The sequence below is a fragment of the Martes martes genome (genome assembly GCF_963455335.1).
Source record: "Martes martes genome assembly, chromosome: 16".
NCBI lineage: Eukaryota > Metazoa > Chordata > Mammalia > Carnivora > Mustelidae > Martes > Martes martes.
Genome location: NC_137904.1, coordinates 64,028,575 through 64,045,105, shown reverse-complemented (window position 1 = coordinate 64,045,105; position 16,531 = coordinate 64,028,575). Strand labels below are relative to the sequence as shown.

At 63.1% G+C, this 16,531-nt stretch overlaps 4 protein-coding genes across 7 annotated transcripts; 3 read left to right on the top strand and 1 right to left on the bottom strand.

The window, feature by feature from the left end:
- Nucleotides 1-64: 64 nt before the first annotated feature.
- On the top strand, nucleotides 65-2,711 carry ARL16 (ARF like GTPase 16; the record flags this gene model as incomplete). The annotated part of the gene is given in 6 exon segments (XM_080827262.1): nucleotides 65-216; nucleotides 218-288; nucleotides 291-355; nucleotides 821-934; nucleotides 1,475-1,590; nucleotides 1,744-2,711. Coding segments are annotated over 6 exon segments (690 nt in total). The 3' UTR covers nucleotides 1,916-2,711.
- Nucleotides 2,712-3,821: 1,110 nt separating this feature from the next.
- CCDC137 (coiled-coil domain containing 137) lies at nucleotides 3,822-9,175 on the bottom strand. 4 transcript variants are annotated; one of them, XM_080825547.1, is made up of 7 exons: nucleotides 9,022-9,175; nucleotides 8,565-8,698; nucleotides 7,068-7,290; nucleotides 5,625-5,707; nucleotides 5,446-5,525; nucleotides 5,075-5,279; nucleotides 3,822-4,771 (listed from the first exon to the last, which is right to left on the bottom strand). In XM_080825547.1, the coding sequence occupies exons 1-7, from the start codon at nucleotides 9,150-9,152 to the stop codon at nucleotides 4,746-4,748; spliced, it is 882 nt and encodes a 293-aa protein (XP_080681673.1). In that variant the 5' UTR covers nucleotides 9,153-9,175; the 3' UTR covers nucleotides 3,822-4,745. The 4 variants fall into 4 exon arrangements, with proteins under 4 accessions (XP_080681673.1, XP_080681674.1, XP_080681671.1 ...); XM_080825548.1 differs by having other exon boundaries at nucleotides 8,565-8,695; XM_080825545.1 differs by having other exon boundaries at nucleotides 3,832-4,172; nucleotides 9,022-9,157.
- Nucleotides 9,176-9,336: 161 nt separating this feature from the next.
- OXLD1 (oxidoreductase like domain containing 1) lies at nucleotides 9,337-10,754 on the top strand. Its single transcript, XM_080825567.1, has 2 exons — nucleotides 9,337-9,436; nucleotides 10,200-10,754. Exons 1-2 carry the CDS (start codon nucleotides 9,377-9,379, stop codon nucleotides 10,617-10,619), a joined length of 480 nt encoding a protein of 159 aa, XP_080681693.1. The 5' UTR covers nucleotides 9,337-9,376; the 3' UTR covers nucleotides 10,620-10,754.
- A 686-nt stretch (nucleotides 10,755-11,440) lies between these two features.
- PDE6G (phosphodiesterase 6G) lies at nucleotides 11,441-15,912 on the top strand. Its single transcript, XM_080825577.1, has 5 exons — nucleotides 11,441-11,545; nucleotides 12,128-12,903; nucleotides 14,201-14,495; nucleotides 14,852-14,892; nucleotides 15,324-15,912. Exons 3-5 carry the CDS (start codon nucleotides 14,350-14,352, stop codon nucleotides 15,398-15,400), a joined length of 264 nt encoding a protein of 87 aa, XP_080681703.1. The 5' UTR covers nucleotides 11,441-11,545; nucleotides 12,128-12,903; nucleotides 14,201-14,349; the 3' UTR covers nucleotides 15,401-15,912.
- The last annotated feature ends 619 nt before the right edge of the window (nucleotides 15,913-16,531 follow it).

Here is a 16,531-nt window from a genome sequence, read left to right as displayed (position 1 = left end):
GAGAGCGGGGTGGAGGGCGGGACTTGCGCCGAGCTACGGGGGCCGGCTGGGGTCGGCGGCCGTGATGTGTCTGCTGCTGGGGCCCTCGGGCGTCGGGAAGACGCTGTTGGTGAAGAGGCTGCTGACTATCCTTGCGCGCCGGCGGGGGCCGGGCGGGGGCCGGGCGGGCGCGGGGCGGGGCGGGGCGGCTGGTGCGGGCGTCGGGTGCTCCCGGGGGCGCGGGGACGGGGCCCGGGGGCGGGGTGCGGCCGCCGCCCGCCTTCTCCGCCCGGCTCGGGATCCTTGACTGCCCGCACAGCTGAGCTCCGGGGATGGGAAGGGCGACCTGGGCGACCCGCCGCCGACGCGGCCCACGGTAGGCCCCCGCGCTCCCGCAGGTGCGGCGGGAACGCGCGGCAAAGCGCGTCGGGCGGTTTTCAGGCGAAGCTGGAGTCCGGCGGTCCGCGCGCTGACGCGGCCGTGGCGGAGCGGGGCGTCCTGCCTCCCGGGGCAGGGCTGCGGCGGGCGTGGGTGGGCGCCTGGCGGAGCCCGAGCCCCCCGCCCCGCGCGTCCCCGGTCGCACTGCTTTCCCTGCGCGCCCCAGAGGCGACCCCCACGGATGGGGGTTGGAGCTGCGGCCGCAGCCCGCTCTGGGGCTTCGGGCCTGGACCTCTGGAGGCCGCTTCGGCCTTGCTGGCGGGGGGCTGTGCTCCAGGGTCGCGGCCCTCGAGAACGGGCACCTTGGGGTTTGGATCAGCGTGGAGGGCGGCGCGCGCCCCCTCCCCAGGAGTTTCCAGTGGGGAAGCGCTTGGGTCCGTCGTGCTCTGGGGTTTTTCCACAGGTGGGCACCGACCTGACGGACATCGTGGTGCCGAGAAGGATCACCGTTCGGGAGCTGGGGGGCTGCATGGGACCCATCTGGCCCAGCTACTATGGAAGTTGCCGTCGTCTGCTGGTAGGTCACGACCCCGAGAACTTGTCCAGCCACGGGCTGGTGCTGGACCGCACTCCCCACCGGCTGGAGTTTGGGTTCTCGGGCAGTTGTGCTGGTCGCCGGCTTCCTTTTGGAAATCCAGCTGGACCCTTAGCGCCCTGTCCCAGAGCTGACCTGACAGTCCAGTTGGGGCTTGACGGGCAGCAGGGTTCCTTTTCTGCCAGGAACAAGCTTGCTCTCTGCACCGCTCCCCTGCCTGTGTTCTGTGTGCTTGATCTCTGCATGCCCCGTCCCACCCTAGCAAGGCCTGTGCCCCAGATCCCCGGGCCCTGCCTGGGAGAACTGATGCCCCGTAAGTAGAGAGAGTCCCGTACGGACGGAAACAAGCGGCCACAGGTCACTCTTGTGCAGCTCATTTCTCTTTACCTCCACTGACCCCAGAGCCCTTTGTTTAAAAGTCATTTTGCTTTTCTGAGCCAGATTATGATGCCCAAAGAAGGGGATTCGGGAAGGACCATCTCCCTCACGGGGTGGCCCTGGTCTGCATTTTTTCTTCCCTAGTTCATGATGGACGCCGCGAACCCCACTCAGCTGTCTGCGTCCTGCGTGCAGCTCCTGGATCTCCTTTCTGCAGAAGGACTCGCGGAAGCTTCGGTCTTGATCCTCTTCAATAAGATGTACGGGTCTGCCTTCCTGGAGAGTGTTGGGGTGCTCCCGTGAGGAGCTCCCTCGGCGCGTAGCCGGGAGGGTGGCTCATGGAGGGGGCGTTTAGCGGGGGTTGGGATGGGCCTGTGGCAGCTCACCTGGACAGGGCGCTTCTTCTGCTCTAGTGATCTGCCCTGTTACATGACCGTGGAGGAGATGAAGTCCTTGATGAGGCTCCCAGACATTATCGCTTCTGCCAGGCAGAACGTCAGCACAGTGGAGATCAGTGCCCGCAGGGGCACTGGCTTGGCGGCGGTGCTGCGCTGGCTCCAGGACACCCATAGAGCCGACGGTTGACCCGCTGCCAGGAGTAGCGCCACTGGCCGGCCCTGGGGAGGAGGCCGAGAACAGCTCTGCTTGGCCTCCGGCGATCTGTTCTCACAGGGACAGGATGGCCGCACAGACGCCTAGGGGGTGGGCTTCTGGCCCGAGTTGCAGTGCTGTGTAAACGGAGGAACGCCGGTTCCAGAAACTCTAGACAGCAGGCCTCTGAAAGAGAGCGTCCCCAGGGCTGGAAGGAGGACGGGGTGTCCTATGCCCATGCTGGGCTGACGCTACCGGGGCATATTCCCTTTCCCAGAGGTGTTTGGACTGCACAACCCCACAGACACGGTCTCTTAATGTGGTACAGGCTGTTCCTGCCGAGTCTGTGACAGGCTGACGACACGACCCCCACTGTATGAGGCTGTTGTCAGAAAGATCTGAGCGTGCAGTCAGAACGGGAGTGGTGTTTTCACTGGTTCATTTGCTCAGGGCACGGTGGGTCGTCATGGAGGAGGGCGTAGTGGTCCTGCAGGTAGGCGAGGGTGGGGGGCAGCTCTGTTAGATCGTAGGAGGTCTTGGCCAGCTCGTCCTGATTCCCGCCGAGGGGGCTTGCAGGAGAACGACGGCGTCTTCATGTCCTGGGGCCTCCGTCACAAAGTGGCTTAAAACCACCCAAATTTACACTCACCGTTCTGGAGGTCAAACGCTAATCGCAGGGTTGGTTTCCTTCTGGAGGATCCGAAGGAGAATGCGTTCCTGGCTTCTCTCCTGGCCTCCAGCAGCTGCCGGCCATTTTCGATATAACTCGGCTTGGGACTTGCCAACCTGGAATCCCTGCCTCTGTCTTCATGTGCTCTTTTCGCCTTATAGGGACACCAGTCGCTGGATTTAGGGTCCACCCTAAATCTAGGATGACCCCGAGATCCGTAGTTACATCTGTAAAGACTCTTTTTGGAAATAGTGTCGCAATGCCCTGCTTCCAGGGCTCCGGGGAGCAGTGTTAGGCCGCTGCGGTTGGTTGAGAGGCCCTCTCCTCCTGGGTGTGGGGGTGCGTTTTACACAAGTGGCTCTCTGTCCCAGCTGGCCGTGGAGGCTAGCCGGGCTGTGAAGGAGCCCCGTCGTGCAGAGCAGAGTGGTGGCCTGGGCCTCACCAGGGCGGTCTCCAGTCGGCCACGTTGCTGGGGGCAGGGGGTGTCGTGTGCGGGGGTTGCAGACGATGCCTCGGAGAAGCTCCGGCAGAGACCGCCAGGCCGCGGGGGCTGCAGTCCCCCCCGCCACCGTGGGGAAGCACTCCTCTCTGGGAAGGTCTGCTACTGCTGCGCGCTCCTGTGTCACTCCCCTCCGAGTCACACCACACAGCCGCGGGTGCCAGTGGCCTCCCCTACGCAGTCCTCGTGGATTTCAGTTTGGCACCCAGCGTAGCTGGCTGTCCACCCCCGTTCAGACAACTGAAGCACAGCTCACGCTCAGGAGACAAGCCCTGGCTCCATCTCCAGGGGTGACCCCCCCCCAAGCTGGGGTCCGTCTCTGATTTGGGCCTGGTGACCCATGATAAAGCCAGCCTGGGCCAAGTTGGTGAGTTCTTGGGACACTGACAGGCCCGAGGTGACTGCATCCTGTGGGTGAGCTGAGCCTGGTTTTGAAAGGCAAACCACCTCCAGCCACAACCCATTCCCACTGCCACGCTTGGCGATGTGTCCAGGAGCATGGGTGTCTCTCAGGGACCGTGTTCACCCCTGGTCTTGCCACCCTGCCCACGTCCTGGAATCCTAGCGCAGGAAGGGTGCCAACCACTGAGGGAGCAGCCTCGCTGCCCGCCCCACTGCCACCCGTGATCCGTCGCCGTGGTGGAGCCAGCGCTCCTGGGTACCCGACAAGGCCCCTGAGACACTAGCCCTGATCACAAACACCACTTCAACACAGAAGGTTTTTGTTTTTTGGGTTTTTTTAAGATTTTATTTGACAGAGATCCCAAGTAGACAGAGAGGCAGACAGAGAGAAGGGAAGGGGAGAAGCAGGCTCCCCACTGAGCAGAGAACCCAATGTGGGGCTCGATCCCAGGACCCTGAGACCGTGACCTGAGCTGAAGGCAGAGGCTTTAACCCACTGAGCCACCCAGGCGCCCCAACTCAGAAGGTTTTAATTTGAAAAAACCCAGAAAACAACTATAAAACATAAACGATGCAAACAGGGAAAAACAAAGAAGGATCCCACAGAAGCACACTACCCCACATTCTGTAGAGCAACCCTGGCCAAGCCTGAGACGGAGCTGTTCCCGAGCTGTCCAAGCCTGAAGGAGGGAACCAGTGCTGTCCTTACAAGGATGTGGGCAGTAGGACTCCCCCTTTGTGTTCGACTGCCGAGAGGGCTCAGTGCCGTGCAGCTGAGCACGCTGACAACATCTGGGCGTTCCCTCCTCAGGTTCTGGTGGAAGGTTCAAACCCTGCCAGGCCCTGCCGTTGGCAGGAATTCCCCACATTGCCCTTCTAGCCATGGGGAGGTCCTGGGCCGGGGTCCTGTCCTTGCCCTCAAGCTGCTTCAGACCTGCTCTTCTTTCCCCAAAGACCCTGAGAACACAGACCCACCTTGCGTGGGAGCCGTCCTGTCTCCATACCCAGTGAGAGCCTGGGTGGGCGCCACCTGCCTCTGCAGGGACAAGGCGCCAGGAGCGCGCACCTCTCTGTGGCTTAGACGCTGACCCCACCCTCCCCGCCCCCGCTCGGCCTGCGGCCCGGCCAGCGCTCCCAGCTGTCCTGTGCCGTCGAACCACACCAAGCTTCAGTTATGGATTCAGCCAATCGAGTCTGCAGTGTCTCCCGTGGACTGGCGCTGAATGACAGGACCTTGGCATCGTCCTCTCTCCCTAAAGCAGTCCTGGGTTAGCGGAGCCTAAACATGTGTGTTCAGAACAAAGTGGCGATGAGTGATGCCAGGTGTGCCTGACTGGCTGTGTCCGTCCCAAACGGGTGCTGGCCACTCTATGGACGCTTGGGACAGATAATGCCCTGTGTGAGACAGCCCGGCAGAGGGTCACTCACAAAAAAGCCATCTTAGGGAGAAACAATGAGAGGCCAAAGGCCCGAAACCCTCTTCCACGCTGGAGAGCCAGCACCTGGGGGCATGGGAGTGCGAGCGTGTGCTGCGGGCCACCCCCCGTCCTCCCCGAGCCGGGTACGGAGGCCCCGCTCTCACCATCACAGGCGCATCCTGCCTTCTTCCCGCAGCGGCTGGCTGTGCTGAGCCCCGGCCGCCGCTGCTGCTTCAGTGCCCGGTAGGCCTGCACGGCCCGCTCTCTCTCCTCCCTGATGATCCGCTGTCGGGCCAGCGATGTGCTCAGCGGCTGGGACGTGCCGCCAGGGCTCAGAAGCCTCCTAAGCATCAGCGATTTCTTCCCAGGCTGAAGAACAGAGACGGAGGCTGAGGCTCAGTTCAGGAAGGAGGAGGAATAACAAAGGGCCCACGTTGGTCCAACAGCTGGATGCCCGGTGAGAACGTGGGACTCCGCGGGTAGGCCCCGAACCAGGCGGCCCTGGACGACACCCAGGGCAGCTGCCCCCACTTACCTGGCCCTGGCTTGTGCTTGTCCTGGGCTGGGCGGTCAGCTCCGGGGGCTGCAGAGCAACCTCACCAAACTTCACTGTGTCTGGAGGGGCCAAGGGGCAAAACTGATGCCTCTGGCCATCTTGGTCCCCACAGAGGCCCAGGTGCCCAGGGCCCACACGACGGCTTCTGGAAGACCTACCTCGGAGTAGCTCCTGCTCTAGCCTCTCTGCTGCTTTCTCTTCCCTTCTCCGCCGGATTCTCTCCAGCCTCCGTTTCTGGAACCTGGGGAAGAAAGCACAGAGCCGTTCAGATTCCCCGAGTCTCATCTCACAGGACTCCGAAGGCGGAGGTCACGCCTCCCCAGGAGGGTGCCCCACAGCACAGGCTGGCAGGCTGCCGCCAAGTCCCCAGTCTGGTGACCGCCTCCCCCCACAACCGTGCACGCAGAACAACAGGGCCCATGGGGTTCCAAGGCTGCGTTCTCAGGGGGCGACGGTGCACCCCGAGCACCTCTGACAGTGTCTGGAGACATTGTGGGTTGTCACAACAGCCAGGGGGTGGGGTAGGAGTGCTCCTGGCATCTCGGCTAGAGGCTAGAGGCCCAGCTGTCGTCCCACACCCTGTGCCGCACGGAACGGCCCTACCGCTGACAGTCACTGGCCCCACGTGTCGACTGGGCCGCCGCTTCCGAAGGGCCTCTCAGGGCAGCACTGTGTTTGAGAGACGGCTGTGGCTCTAGTGCGTGCTTCCACTTTTCTGTGACTTGCTTTTTGTCACTTGGCCTGACCACAAGCACAGAGCGCTCAGACGCGGGCAGCACTGTGGGGCTGCTGACCAGCTCCAGCTCCCACATCTGGGACAGAAGCTTCCAATGAAAGCTGGGATCCGCTCATCTCAAAACACTGCACTTGTGGCAGAAACGTCTCGAAAAGCCCTTGTTGGTTTAAAACACCTCCCCGCCCCTGCCCACAGGCCCAGGGAGGTGGCACAGGGCTTCCTTCCCAGACTTCTCCAGGGCTGGGGGCAGGGGCACTACAGCCGGTAGTGGGCTCCTTCCTGGTGCCAGATACCACCCTCAGGACCCCTGCGAGGACCTCATTAGCCCCCACTGGAGATGCCACTTTCCCTGCTTTACAGATGAGGCCCGGGGCTGAAAGGTCGCAGGACTCGGGTGTGCGGCACAGCCGAAGGCCTCAAACTTCTTTCAGGGCAATGACCCCAGTCCAGGTCCTCAGAGAGGAGGTGGCATCAGCCAGTCAGAAGCGGGGGGAACCCCAGAGCCGCGCGGGATTCCCCAGGGGCCAGCAAGCCCTCCTGAGGGACCACCAGCCTTGTCTTTTTCCCCCCTTTCTGTTGTGACTAGCCAGGGTGGACAACAGGCCCTTGACCTCACCTGGCTCTTGGGCCCCCTTGATGCTTTTCCAGAGAAAGGGAAAGACGAAGCGAGGCCTTCAGAGTTCCGTGGGCTCAGAGACTCCCTGAACCCCCAGGGTTGAAAAGCTCTGACGTAGAGAAAAACACTCAGCAACGGACCAGGTTTTCACTTCCATGCTCCCCCTGAATCACAGGGTGGAGCTCCCCCAGCGAGAAAACACTATGGCTGCAGAGAACAGTCACAGGGCTGCTACCCCACCCCACTCACGCTTTCTTCCGCTCTGACTTCTCCTTCTTGGGAGCCGCCTGCACCTCGGGCTGTCGGGCCACCTGGTTTTTGCTGAGGAAGAGCACGTGCTGGGCCTCCTGCTCCATTCGCTGGATGTAGGCCCCGTCAGACTCCCACTTCTTCTGCTTGAATTTGGGGACAGCGATGTCCGGCTCTGCTCCCTTTGCTTCCTTCTCCAACGTCTTCCTGAAGGCCACCTGGGCTGAGGACAAAGGGAGAGCTCAGAGGTGTGGCGCCAGGCGAGCCGGCTCAGTTCCCTGCCGGGGGCCACAGGGAAGGAAGACCAGACTCAAGTCAGGGCAGCCCGACGACGGCCGCTGAACATTCACGATGCCCAGCTCAGGCCCCCGTGTGGGTGGGAGCCCCCCCAGCCCACCGCTGCACATCATAGATGTCCACCACGGCTCAGCCAAGAAAGAAAACAGAGAAGAACCTAAATGTTATTTAATCACGCACGGAGGACTGCTGAGTAACTACTCTATGTCCATGTGAAGATTTCACTGCGCAAACCCAGGACATTAAGCACTGCACAGAACGAACGTGTAGCGTTCTCGTCCTAAGTATGTGAAAATGAGCAGGATGTTTCTCTCGGGCAGGCACGGCAGAAGATGAACAGAGCTTTCTCTCAAGGCGGAAGGGGAGGATCCAGAGACAGGGAGAGAGGCTATGCCGTACCTCATACCTTCCAGCACCGTTTGCTTTACCACGTATGTGACTTTGTCTTAAATATCCAAAAGCAAGAGCCAGCCCAGTAATGCACAGTTCAAACTGGGGCCAGTGTGCATCCTCTCCTCTCACCTTCCCTGCCTCTTTCTGTCACTATATCTTCGGCGGTCGTATAACCCCCAAAGAAAAGCGTGAGGTTTACAAAGAAAGTATAAAACTCGTATTTGGGAAGACAAATGTATATACACAAAACACCAACATGCCGGACTCCCTTCCCCCAAATGACCCAAGTGTTAGCTCTGGCACAGGCTGACAGGTGGGCACCCAACCTGGCCTCTGGGTGAGGGGTTGGAAAGGTGAGCTGTTCCGGGGCAGGTGTCTGATCAAGTCCCTCCTTAACCTCCAGAAAACATCCACTTCTCTCCCCCACTGTTTCTGCACTCCTGTCCAAGAAACCGCGGTTTCTCACTTGCAAGAGCTTCCCTGGCCTGCCCTGTCCACTCCCTCAAATCGTTACACAGGGATCTTTTCTCAAAGTCAGTCTGAACCCACCATCCCTTCCGATGGGGCTCCATGGCTTGGGAGGGGAACCAACAATGCTCACAGGAGGCCCTGAAACCGCACTGCCATCTGCCAGCCCCTCGGTGGCCCCGGTGACACCAGGCTTGGTCAGTACTCCACAGCTCCCGCACCTTCAGGCCACTCGGCGCGGGCGATCGCCACTGTCCAGAGCGCGATTCAACACTTCGGCAGCTCAGCGGACTGGGGCGCCCGAAGCTGCGCTGCCTCCTGGCACGAGCCTGCGGTTACCTTGTCTCTTCCTCTCTTTGTTACTGACGCGACTTCTCATCTCCTGGCGGCTCCTCATGATCTCTCGCAGCCGGAAGGGGATTTCCTGCTCATCCTGGTTCTGGGGCTTGCAATTCACCTTCTTCTTTTCTCTGCTGGGAGCGAGAACAGGAGGGTGAGACGCGCCCCTGGCTCGGCCGAAGCAGAACCCGAGACACCGCAGCTGGGCCTGGAAAGCGAACCTGGGGGGCCGGCCCGGCTGCCGGGGCCAGGCGAGGGAGCGTCCTCCCCGGAGACCGCCCGAGCTGGGTTCTCGCAGGGCGCTCCCGGAGCCCCAGGAGGGCAGGGACCGCACCCCGGAAGGGGGCCAGTGCCACGCCGGGGACCCTCGCGCCTCCGCTCACCCGGCGATCCTCCGGCGCAGCCACGGCCGGACGGAGCGGGGAGCCAGGAGGGACGGCGGGGCACTGAGACCCACCTGCGCGGTCCGGGCCACGGCGCTGAGCGCTGCGTCCCCCGCACCTGCTGCTGCCGCCCTCGCGGCCGCCCAGGACCCCCAGGCACCGCCGGCCCCACGGGCGCATCTCCCCGGCGCCCGAGTCGCGCCATCCGCACGCCGGGTGCTGCCGGAGTAAGCCACTTCCGCCCTTCCGCACAGTCCCGCCCCACGACCGCCATTTCCGCTTCCTGCGCTCAGCTCTGCGACCGTTGGGGCGGTGCTGCTCTCGGGCGAGCCGGGATTGGCCAGAGCGGCCGCCCCTCACGCGCTCGCGGGGGGGGGGGGGCCGGGGCTGCGGCGCGCGTGCGCGTGCGCCCGGGCCGGACGGCGGGTGATGCTGCTCCGGAGCTTGGTTGCGGGAGGTCGGACGGTGGCCGCCGCTGCCCGCGGTCCGGCAAGTACCGGCGAGGCGGGCGCCGGGGCGGGGCGCGTTCGGGGGGCGGGGGCCCGGTAGGGACAGAGACTCCGGGCCCGCGCCTCCTGCTGTCGTTCTGTCCCAGGCCCGGCTCCGCGGGCAGCGCCGCCCCGCGCGGGCCCGACTGTGTCCAGTCCCTCGGGAGAGCCGCAGTGGACGAGGAGCTGGTGCTCTTCGCCGGAGTTGGAGTGAATAAGGAAGGCAGGGCGGTGGCAGTCAGTGTGGAGCGCCCCGGATCCAGCGAGCGGGGGCACCGGACGCTGGGGCCGGGGCCGGAGAAGGGCGGAGGCTGCCGGCCGCGCTTTGTGGGGGGGGGGGCGGGGGGAGGCTGCCCTCGCGATCTTTGCGGGATGAGCTGGAGGAGGACAGAGAAGGGGCGGTGCGTCAGGCAGGATGGTCAGAAGCGAGGCGCGTGGCTGCACGGGTCGGAGGGAGCCGCGGCTGTGTGGCCCCAGCCCGCAAGCTTCCAGCCGCCCCACTTCTGCCCAAGGAGGAGGGGTGCCAGGGCGCCCCACCCCCCCATCTGCTGGCGTGCATGCCCAGTGCCTGTCCCTGAACCCAGCGTTTCTCCAGGCCTGTGGCCACTTTGCAGAGGGGAACCCGAGTCTGCAGATGAAGTAACTCGTCCAAGATCTCCTGGCAGTGAGGAATGGGGGCGTGCCTGCAGCCCCCGTCAGCGACCGGGGCTGAAATTTCCCTGCAGCTGGGGGCCGGCAGGGCTCACCAGTGTGTGTCTTCTCAGGGGCCGCGTGGACTCTCCAGCTGGGACCGGTGCCAAAGGCTTCCTGGAGGCGGCAGCATTCTTAGCAGGCCGCGTGCCTGGGTCCACGCCTGTGAAGGCCACAGAGATTTCCGGAAGGACCCTGCAGAGGAGGCCTCTCAGTCAGGTGCTGAGGGCAGCAGGCCGCCCGAGCCGTCCGTGCCTGGCAGGGCCCCCCCTGAGCCCCTGTACCCCCCACCGCCTGACCTCCAGCCCCCCACAAACTGCTGCATGAGCGGCTGCCCCAGTTGCGTGTGGGTGGAATATGCCGAGGCGCTGCTGCAGCACTACCGGGATGGCGGGGAGCGGGCCCTGGCTGCCCTTGAGGAGCACGTGGCCGACGAGAACCTCAAGGCCTTCCTCAGGGTGGAGATCCAGCTCCGAGTGAGGGGCGGAGGCTGAGCCCACTGGCCCAGCACCCACACCGGCTCCAGCCTCCTCCTCCCTCCTCCTCAGGAAGCATCGTGGAGCTTGACGCGTGGCCCTTCGTGAGGCCTGTTTCAGGCTGGACTAGGAGGAATTACCGATTGACTTGATCTGAGAATAAATAAGTCTTATGTTAGGCTGTCAAAAAAACCGTGTGCGGCTTGCCTTTGAACTTCCGTTGAGAGCCTGCAGGTTTGGCCAACTGTAAGGGCGAAGTAAGGTCCGTGTCTTTGACGAGCCACGTGATGACCGCCCCCGGAGTCCCCTTCCATGTCCCAGCACCCAGAAGTCCTGTCCCAAGGATAACCACTGTGGTTACAGAATAACCACTGTGGTTATTCTCAGTGGCAGAGGGAGGACTGTCTGGGCCCATGAAGTTGCTGTTGGCAAAGCCCTTGGCGGGCGTGAACACCTGTCGGCAGCCTGGGAAGGTCCGTCCTTCCAGCTGCCGGGCTGCCTGGGGAGATGCCCACTCACCAGCCAGCTAGGAGGCTGGTGATCAGCCTGCAGGGGCCTGAGCCTCCAGTCCTTCCAACCCACTTAGACATGATGACCCAGGCAACTGACCAGCGTACAGGGACTCGGAGGCCTCCAGCGCCGGCCCAAAATCAAACTCCTGGCGCTAGCCTGGTCCTCAGCTGCAGACCCGGCTGCGGGACCACTCCGCCCGGGGAAGAACTTTTTCTTAGCGCCCTCACTGCCAATCCCTGTCTCCTGCTCACCCCCATCATGGACGTCGTCCAAACTTACCTCCCTCCCCCAGCAATTCCAAGCGCCAATACCAGTAGCCTGGATGGGGAGGGAGTTGAAGGAACTTTGTTTTCTCTCTCCTCATTTAAAGAAAACACTCGGATTGCAGGATGAACTCAGGAAGGGTTCGAGCTGATAAACAGGCTTCCCAGGTAGGGGCCTTTAACGTATAGCTGGCGTATCACGTAGAGATGTGTGGGCGAGAACGGAAGCAAAACGCAGGGCCTAGTTAGACACCCGTGGCTCAGGCCATCTTTGTGGATGGCTGCGTGCCTTCCAGGAACAGGGTTTGTGGTGCCCCATACCTATTGGGCTGTATCTCACAGAGCATCTCGTTTAACACGGCCTCATACAGATTCAAAAACGTCCCAGAAAGAGAAAGCTTTTCTCCAGGGACAACGGCAAAGCTTGGCAGGCTCTGAGGCTCCATGAAGGGTGGCTTATCGCAGAGATGAGGTTTTCCATATTTTTCTCCAAAATGCAGATTTATAGGAGGTTTTCTGTATGTACCTGGGTACACGTACACATACACGCCTGAAGGATCCTACTGAGTTAGCGCCACCGTGGAATGACAGAGTCACAGAGAAGTGCCATCCTGGGGCAGCCGCCGGCCTTGCTCCCTGCAGCAAGGCGGGCTCCTCCTCCGCGCAGCCCATGGCCGTCAGGGATGCCCGCGCAGCACCAGCCCAGTCACGCGGCTGCAGGTCTTGGCTGCCCATTGGTTTGTTTCATAGGCACCGGCTGGGCATCTGTGACGTGTCCGGACCTGGGCTAGAAGCTGCGGTCCAGCAGAAACCTCTGCTGTGTTCCACTCCAACGCGGAAGACGGAGGTTAACATGAGCATTATCCGGACGCACAACTCTAGGAGCGTGAACGAGTTCTAGCTGCCGTGAGGTCCCATGAAAGAGCCATCCTGCTCTGTCCCGGGGGGTCGCCCTGAGGAAATGACCCTGGGGCAGGGCTCTGAAGTCCGGGGGAGAGGGAGCGGAGCGAGTGAGGAGAGGTGCACCTCACGCCAACAGAGCAGCAGGTGCAAAGATCCTGGGGTGGAAGAAGGGGCCGGGAGCGTGGAGAACGAGGCAGAGGGATGAAAGGTGAGGTCAAAGAGGTAGACAGTGGCCAGACTACACGGGACTTTGGGGGCCGTGAAGATGGATGCTTTAGAGGTCAGAGAACTGAAAGTGGGGAGACCCAGGACCTCAGCCAGGACGTTTTCTTCATTTCCAAGATAAGCAGCTTCTCTGCCCAGCAGTCCGTGACGGCACGCCCCGTCCCTGCCCGGTCCCATCCTCAGCCCCTTCCCTCATGTCCCTGAGCCCTCAGGGGTGGTGCCCTCCCACCACCCTCCCGAGTGGGAGTGGCGAGTGGCCCCGCCAATCTCATTAGTGTCGAGTCAGGGGGTCATCCTAATCCTCTTACCCAGAGGCAGGATAAATGCCCAGCCGGCCCCCTGCTGGGGGATGCCTGGACACTCACACCCACGGCCTCCCGAGACCTGCCCAGAGCTTGGTGAGTCCTGGCCTTCCTCAGCCGCTCTCTTGGTGGCCACTCACCCAGGGGGGTTGGGTGTCTGCGCAGACGGTGGGGAGTTGGTGGGCTTTTCACCGCCGTGCTGACGGCTGGAGCCGCAGGAGTCTGTCTGCTGTCCTAGTCGGAGGGGGTCCCCACCTGGTCACTCTCAGTTCCCCCATATCTAAGGATGGTTGCAGGCAGTCCTCAAGGCCAGCGATGGTCTAGTGGACCTTGGGCCACGCACTCTCAGCCACCTTGAGTGGTCCTCAGACGGAGACGGGACTGCGGCTGGGGCCGCTGGGAGAGCTTGGCCCGTGGTTTCCACGAGGCTAGCGTCTGACAGGGAGTTCCGTCTGGGTCAGGGCTGTGCACACTGGGCCCATGACCTGGGACTGGGCAGCCTACACCTTCTCAGCTGTGAGGGGTGGGCGTGATGGGGCCTGAAGAGCCTGGACCGCCAGGCCTGCTGCGGGTCAGCTTGGACCCGTGTGTGTCCTCCTGGGCTGGTGCAGTTTCCGGCACGGGGCGTGAACATTAGGAAAGACCCGTGGTGGGGTGAGCCTGGTACTGGGCGCCCACCCCCGCCACCCAGCCTGCTCTGCCTGCCAGTCGGTCTCAGCCATGAGGCTCTAGCCAGCAGCTGGTGGCAGCCCAAGGCTGGCCTCAGGCACTACAGCCCACAGGACCGGAGTGGCAAAGGGGGCCCACGGGGTGGTGCCGGGGGCTCCTGTCTGCATCCTGTGGTTTAACCCCAGAACCTTCTAGGCTCACGGCGGCCCGGAGGGATTAGAGTCACCCTCTGGGGCTAATAGGCTTAGGGGATGCCGAGTTGCCCTTGAGCAGGGTCAGTGGGGCTTAGGACATCCAGGGAGAAGCAGAGGGGGGGTCGCCCTGTGCAGTGGGTTCACGGACACCAGCAGGGGACACTGGTGCCCAGGGCAGCCTCCTAGCACAGTGAGTGGCCGGGGTATTTACCAGCAGAGGGAAGAAACTGCGGGAGGTGGCGGTTGCTCGGCTTGGCTCGGGACTTCTGAGACAGGGCCCTTCCTGCCGGGCCCCCTGCCCTCCATTTCTCTGTCATCCTTTGTTGGCACAGCTAGACGCCTGGCATGCTGCTAGGAATGAGGCTGAGTGTCGCTACCCCCAGGAATTGGGGTGGGGTGCACAGAAGGGGAGACAGCTGAGCAGGGTGCACCTGGGGTACTCCTGCCCGACCCCAGGTGGAGCCCCACGTGGAGATGGCGGGGGGCCACCGTCGAGGTCGTGCTCAGGACCCCTGGGTTTCCTGTTTCAGGACTTCCTCTGTTCTACTGGATTGAGACCTGCAAGGGAGGCAGAAGCAAGGGGGCTGACCGGGACCCCCCGCGCTTGGTGTGTCCCCAGCCCACGGTGTGAGGGAGTCCGGAAGCCAGAGTTTGCCGTGGGGTCTCTGCCAGCCTGGCCATGAACCTGGAGCCACCCAAGGCCGAGATCCGCTCGGCCACCAGGGTGACAGGGGGGCCCGTCACTCCCAGAAAAGGGCCCCCCAAATTTAAGCAGCGGCAAACCAGACAATTCAAGAGCAAGCCTCCCAAGAAAGGTGTCCAAGGGTAAGCAGAGCCGGCGGAGGGCGCCCCGCAGGCTACACAGGAAGTGGGGGGCCGACCTCCACAGCAGGGGGCTTGGCCACCCTTTCTTAGCCGGGGCCCTGAGGGTCCCCCATTCCTCAGCACGGGCAGCGGGAGGGCTCGGGGACTCCTGTCACCCTCTACCTGTTGCTGCCAAATGGATCTGGAGACCACGCTCACTGCCACTTAGGCCACAGCCACAGCCCCCATGCCTGCGTGTGTCCCTGCACGCACACACACAGCCAGGGTACGCTGGCAGACACTCAAGCACGTGTGTGCCCCCATGCACCCCCACTCCCCTCTTCCCGGCCACTGGCCCTGACCACCCTGTCCTGCAGGTTTGGGGACGACATCCCTGGAATGGAAGGTCTGGGAACAGGTATGACGGCCGCCGGGTTCTTCCCGGGTCCCCCCCCACTCACCTGCCTGTCCGTGTGCCTGGGGCCCCATCCTCCCTCCGGTTTTTCCAGCGAGAGCTCACCTAGAGCACCACCCCAAGCCTGTCCTTCTTTCTCTGCCCCAACATTGAGCTGTGGGCCTCTCCGAGGTGGGGCTGCTACCATTCATGGGTTTACTGGATACTTGGAGGGGCTGGAAAGTGACAAGGAGGCCTTGCTGACCCCTCTGTCTCCCTGGCGTGCTACACCCACCTTCTAACACTTGACACCCTCAAGCTGGCGTGCCCTGGGGGGAGGGCTGTCCACCCAGGACTTCCGCTCTCACCACTTGGGGTGCAAACGACAGGGTCTGGAGGAGGTGGTAGCCCCTGGGGCCAGGAGCCTCCCAGTGCCACTGTTCCTTCTCGTGCAGACATCACGGTCATCTGCCCGTGGGAGGCGTTCAACCACCTGGAGCTCCACGAACTGGCCCAGTACGGCATCATCTAGCACTAGAGCCTGACCCGGAGCCTCGGGGCCGTCTCCCCTGCTGCCCGCTGCGACCCCTGCTCAGGATTCCTGTGAGGAGCCCCTCCCCCACCAAGGGTGTCCAGATTGCCCGGTTTGTGTCTGGAGACCCCTGCAGGGTGGCAACCTCAGGCCCCCAGATGCCAGTTACCAGAGGTGCACCAGCTCCCTGCCAGACGCCTCAGGGCCAGGCAGGCCCTGCTCAGCCTCCAGGAACACTGGCCCACAGACCTTCTTTTAGGGCTGGAAAGCGAGATCAGGGTCTCCCAGGAATGTTCGTCTCAGGCCACTCCTGTCCTGGTGTCTGGTGATGAGAACAAGCGCCCCTCACTAGCCCTTCCCAGCTGCTGCCCTTGGGTTGGGGATGCCTGGGGGGAGTCCCGGCGGTGCCTGACCAACGCGCCTCCAAACCCCTCACCGGCAGGAAACGTTCTTCCCAACGTAGCCCACGCATGCTGTCCTGGTTTCAAAATAAAATTTGCATGCCCCCGTTCACTCGGCTGCAGTGGGTGGTGGGTGGGGGCAGGGTCCGAGGACGAGGGTCTGGAGTGGGTGGTGGGTGGGGGCACGGTCCGAGGGCATGGGTCTCCAGCAGGGGCGGAAGGACGAAGGTGCAGAGTGGTGGGGGCAGCAGGGGCCTGGCCAGGCTGAGAGGGAAGGAAACCCACTAGACGCTGAGTCTGGGCCCGTGGAGGCTGGGGGTCCATGCCGCCCGCCCAGCCAGGCAGGGAGGCAGCCGCGTGCACAGCCAACCCCCGGAGCAGGCCTCGCCAAGGAGGCAGACGAGGCCCAGCAGCGGCTCACGCCAGAAAGTTGTGCTCAGCTCAGCCTCATGGGAGGAAACAGGTGCAGAGAGATCAGGGAATTCGCTTCGTGGCCCAGCCAGCCTGTCCTTAGCTGTCCACTACCGCTGGCCAGGTGCCCGCTGGTGACCCAGCAGCTCCACGCTGGACGCCACACCCGGGGGGCCTGGCGAAACGGTTGCTAGCAGCAGTCGCTGTCTGGGAGCCCGCCAAGGGTGTCCGCGGGGACCAGGTGCCTCTGCGGGGCCCGTTCACACGGCAGCGACCGGACAGTGATTCCCGGGTAGGGCCCCCTGGGATCCCATTCATG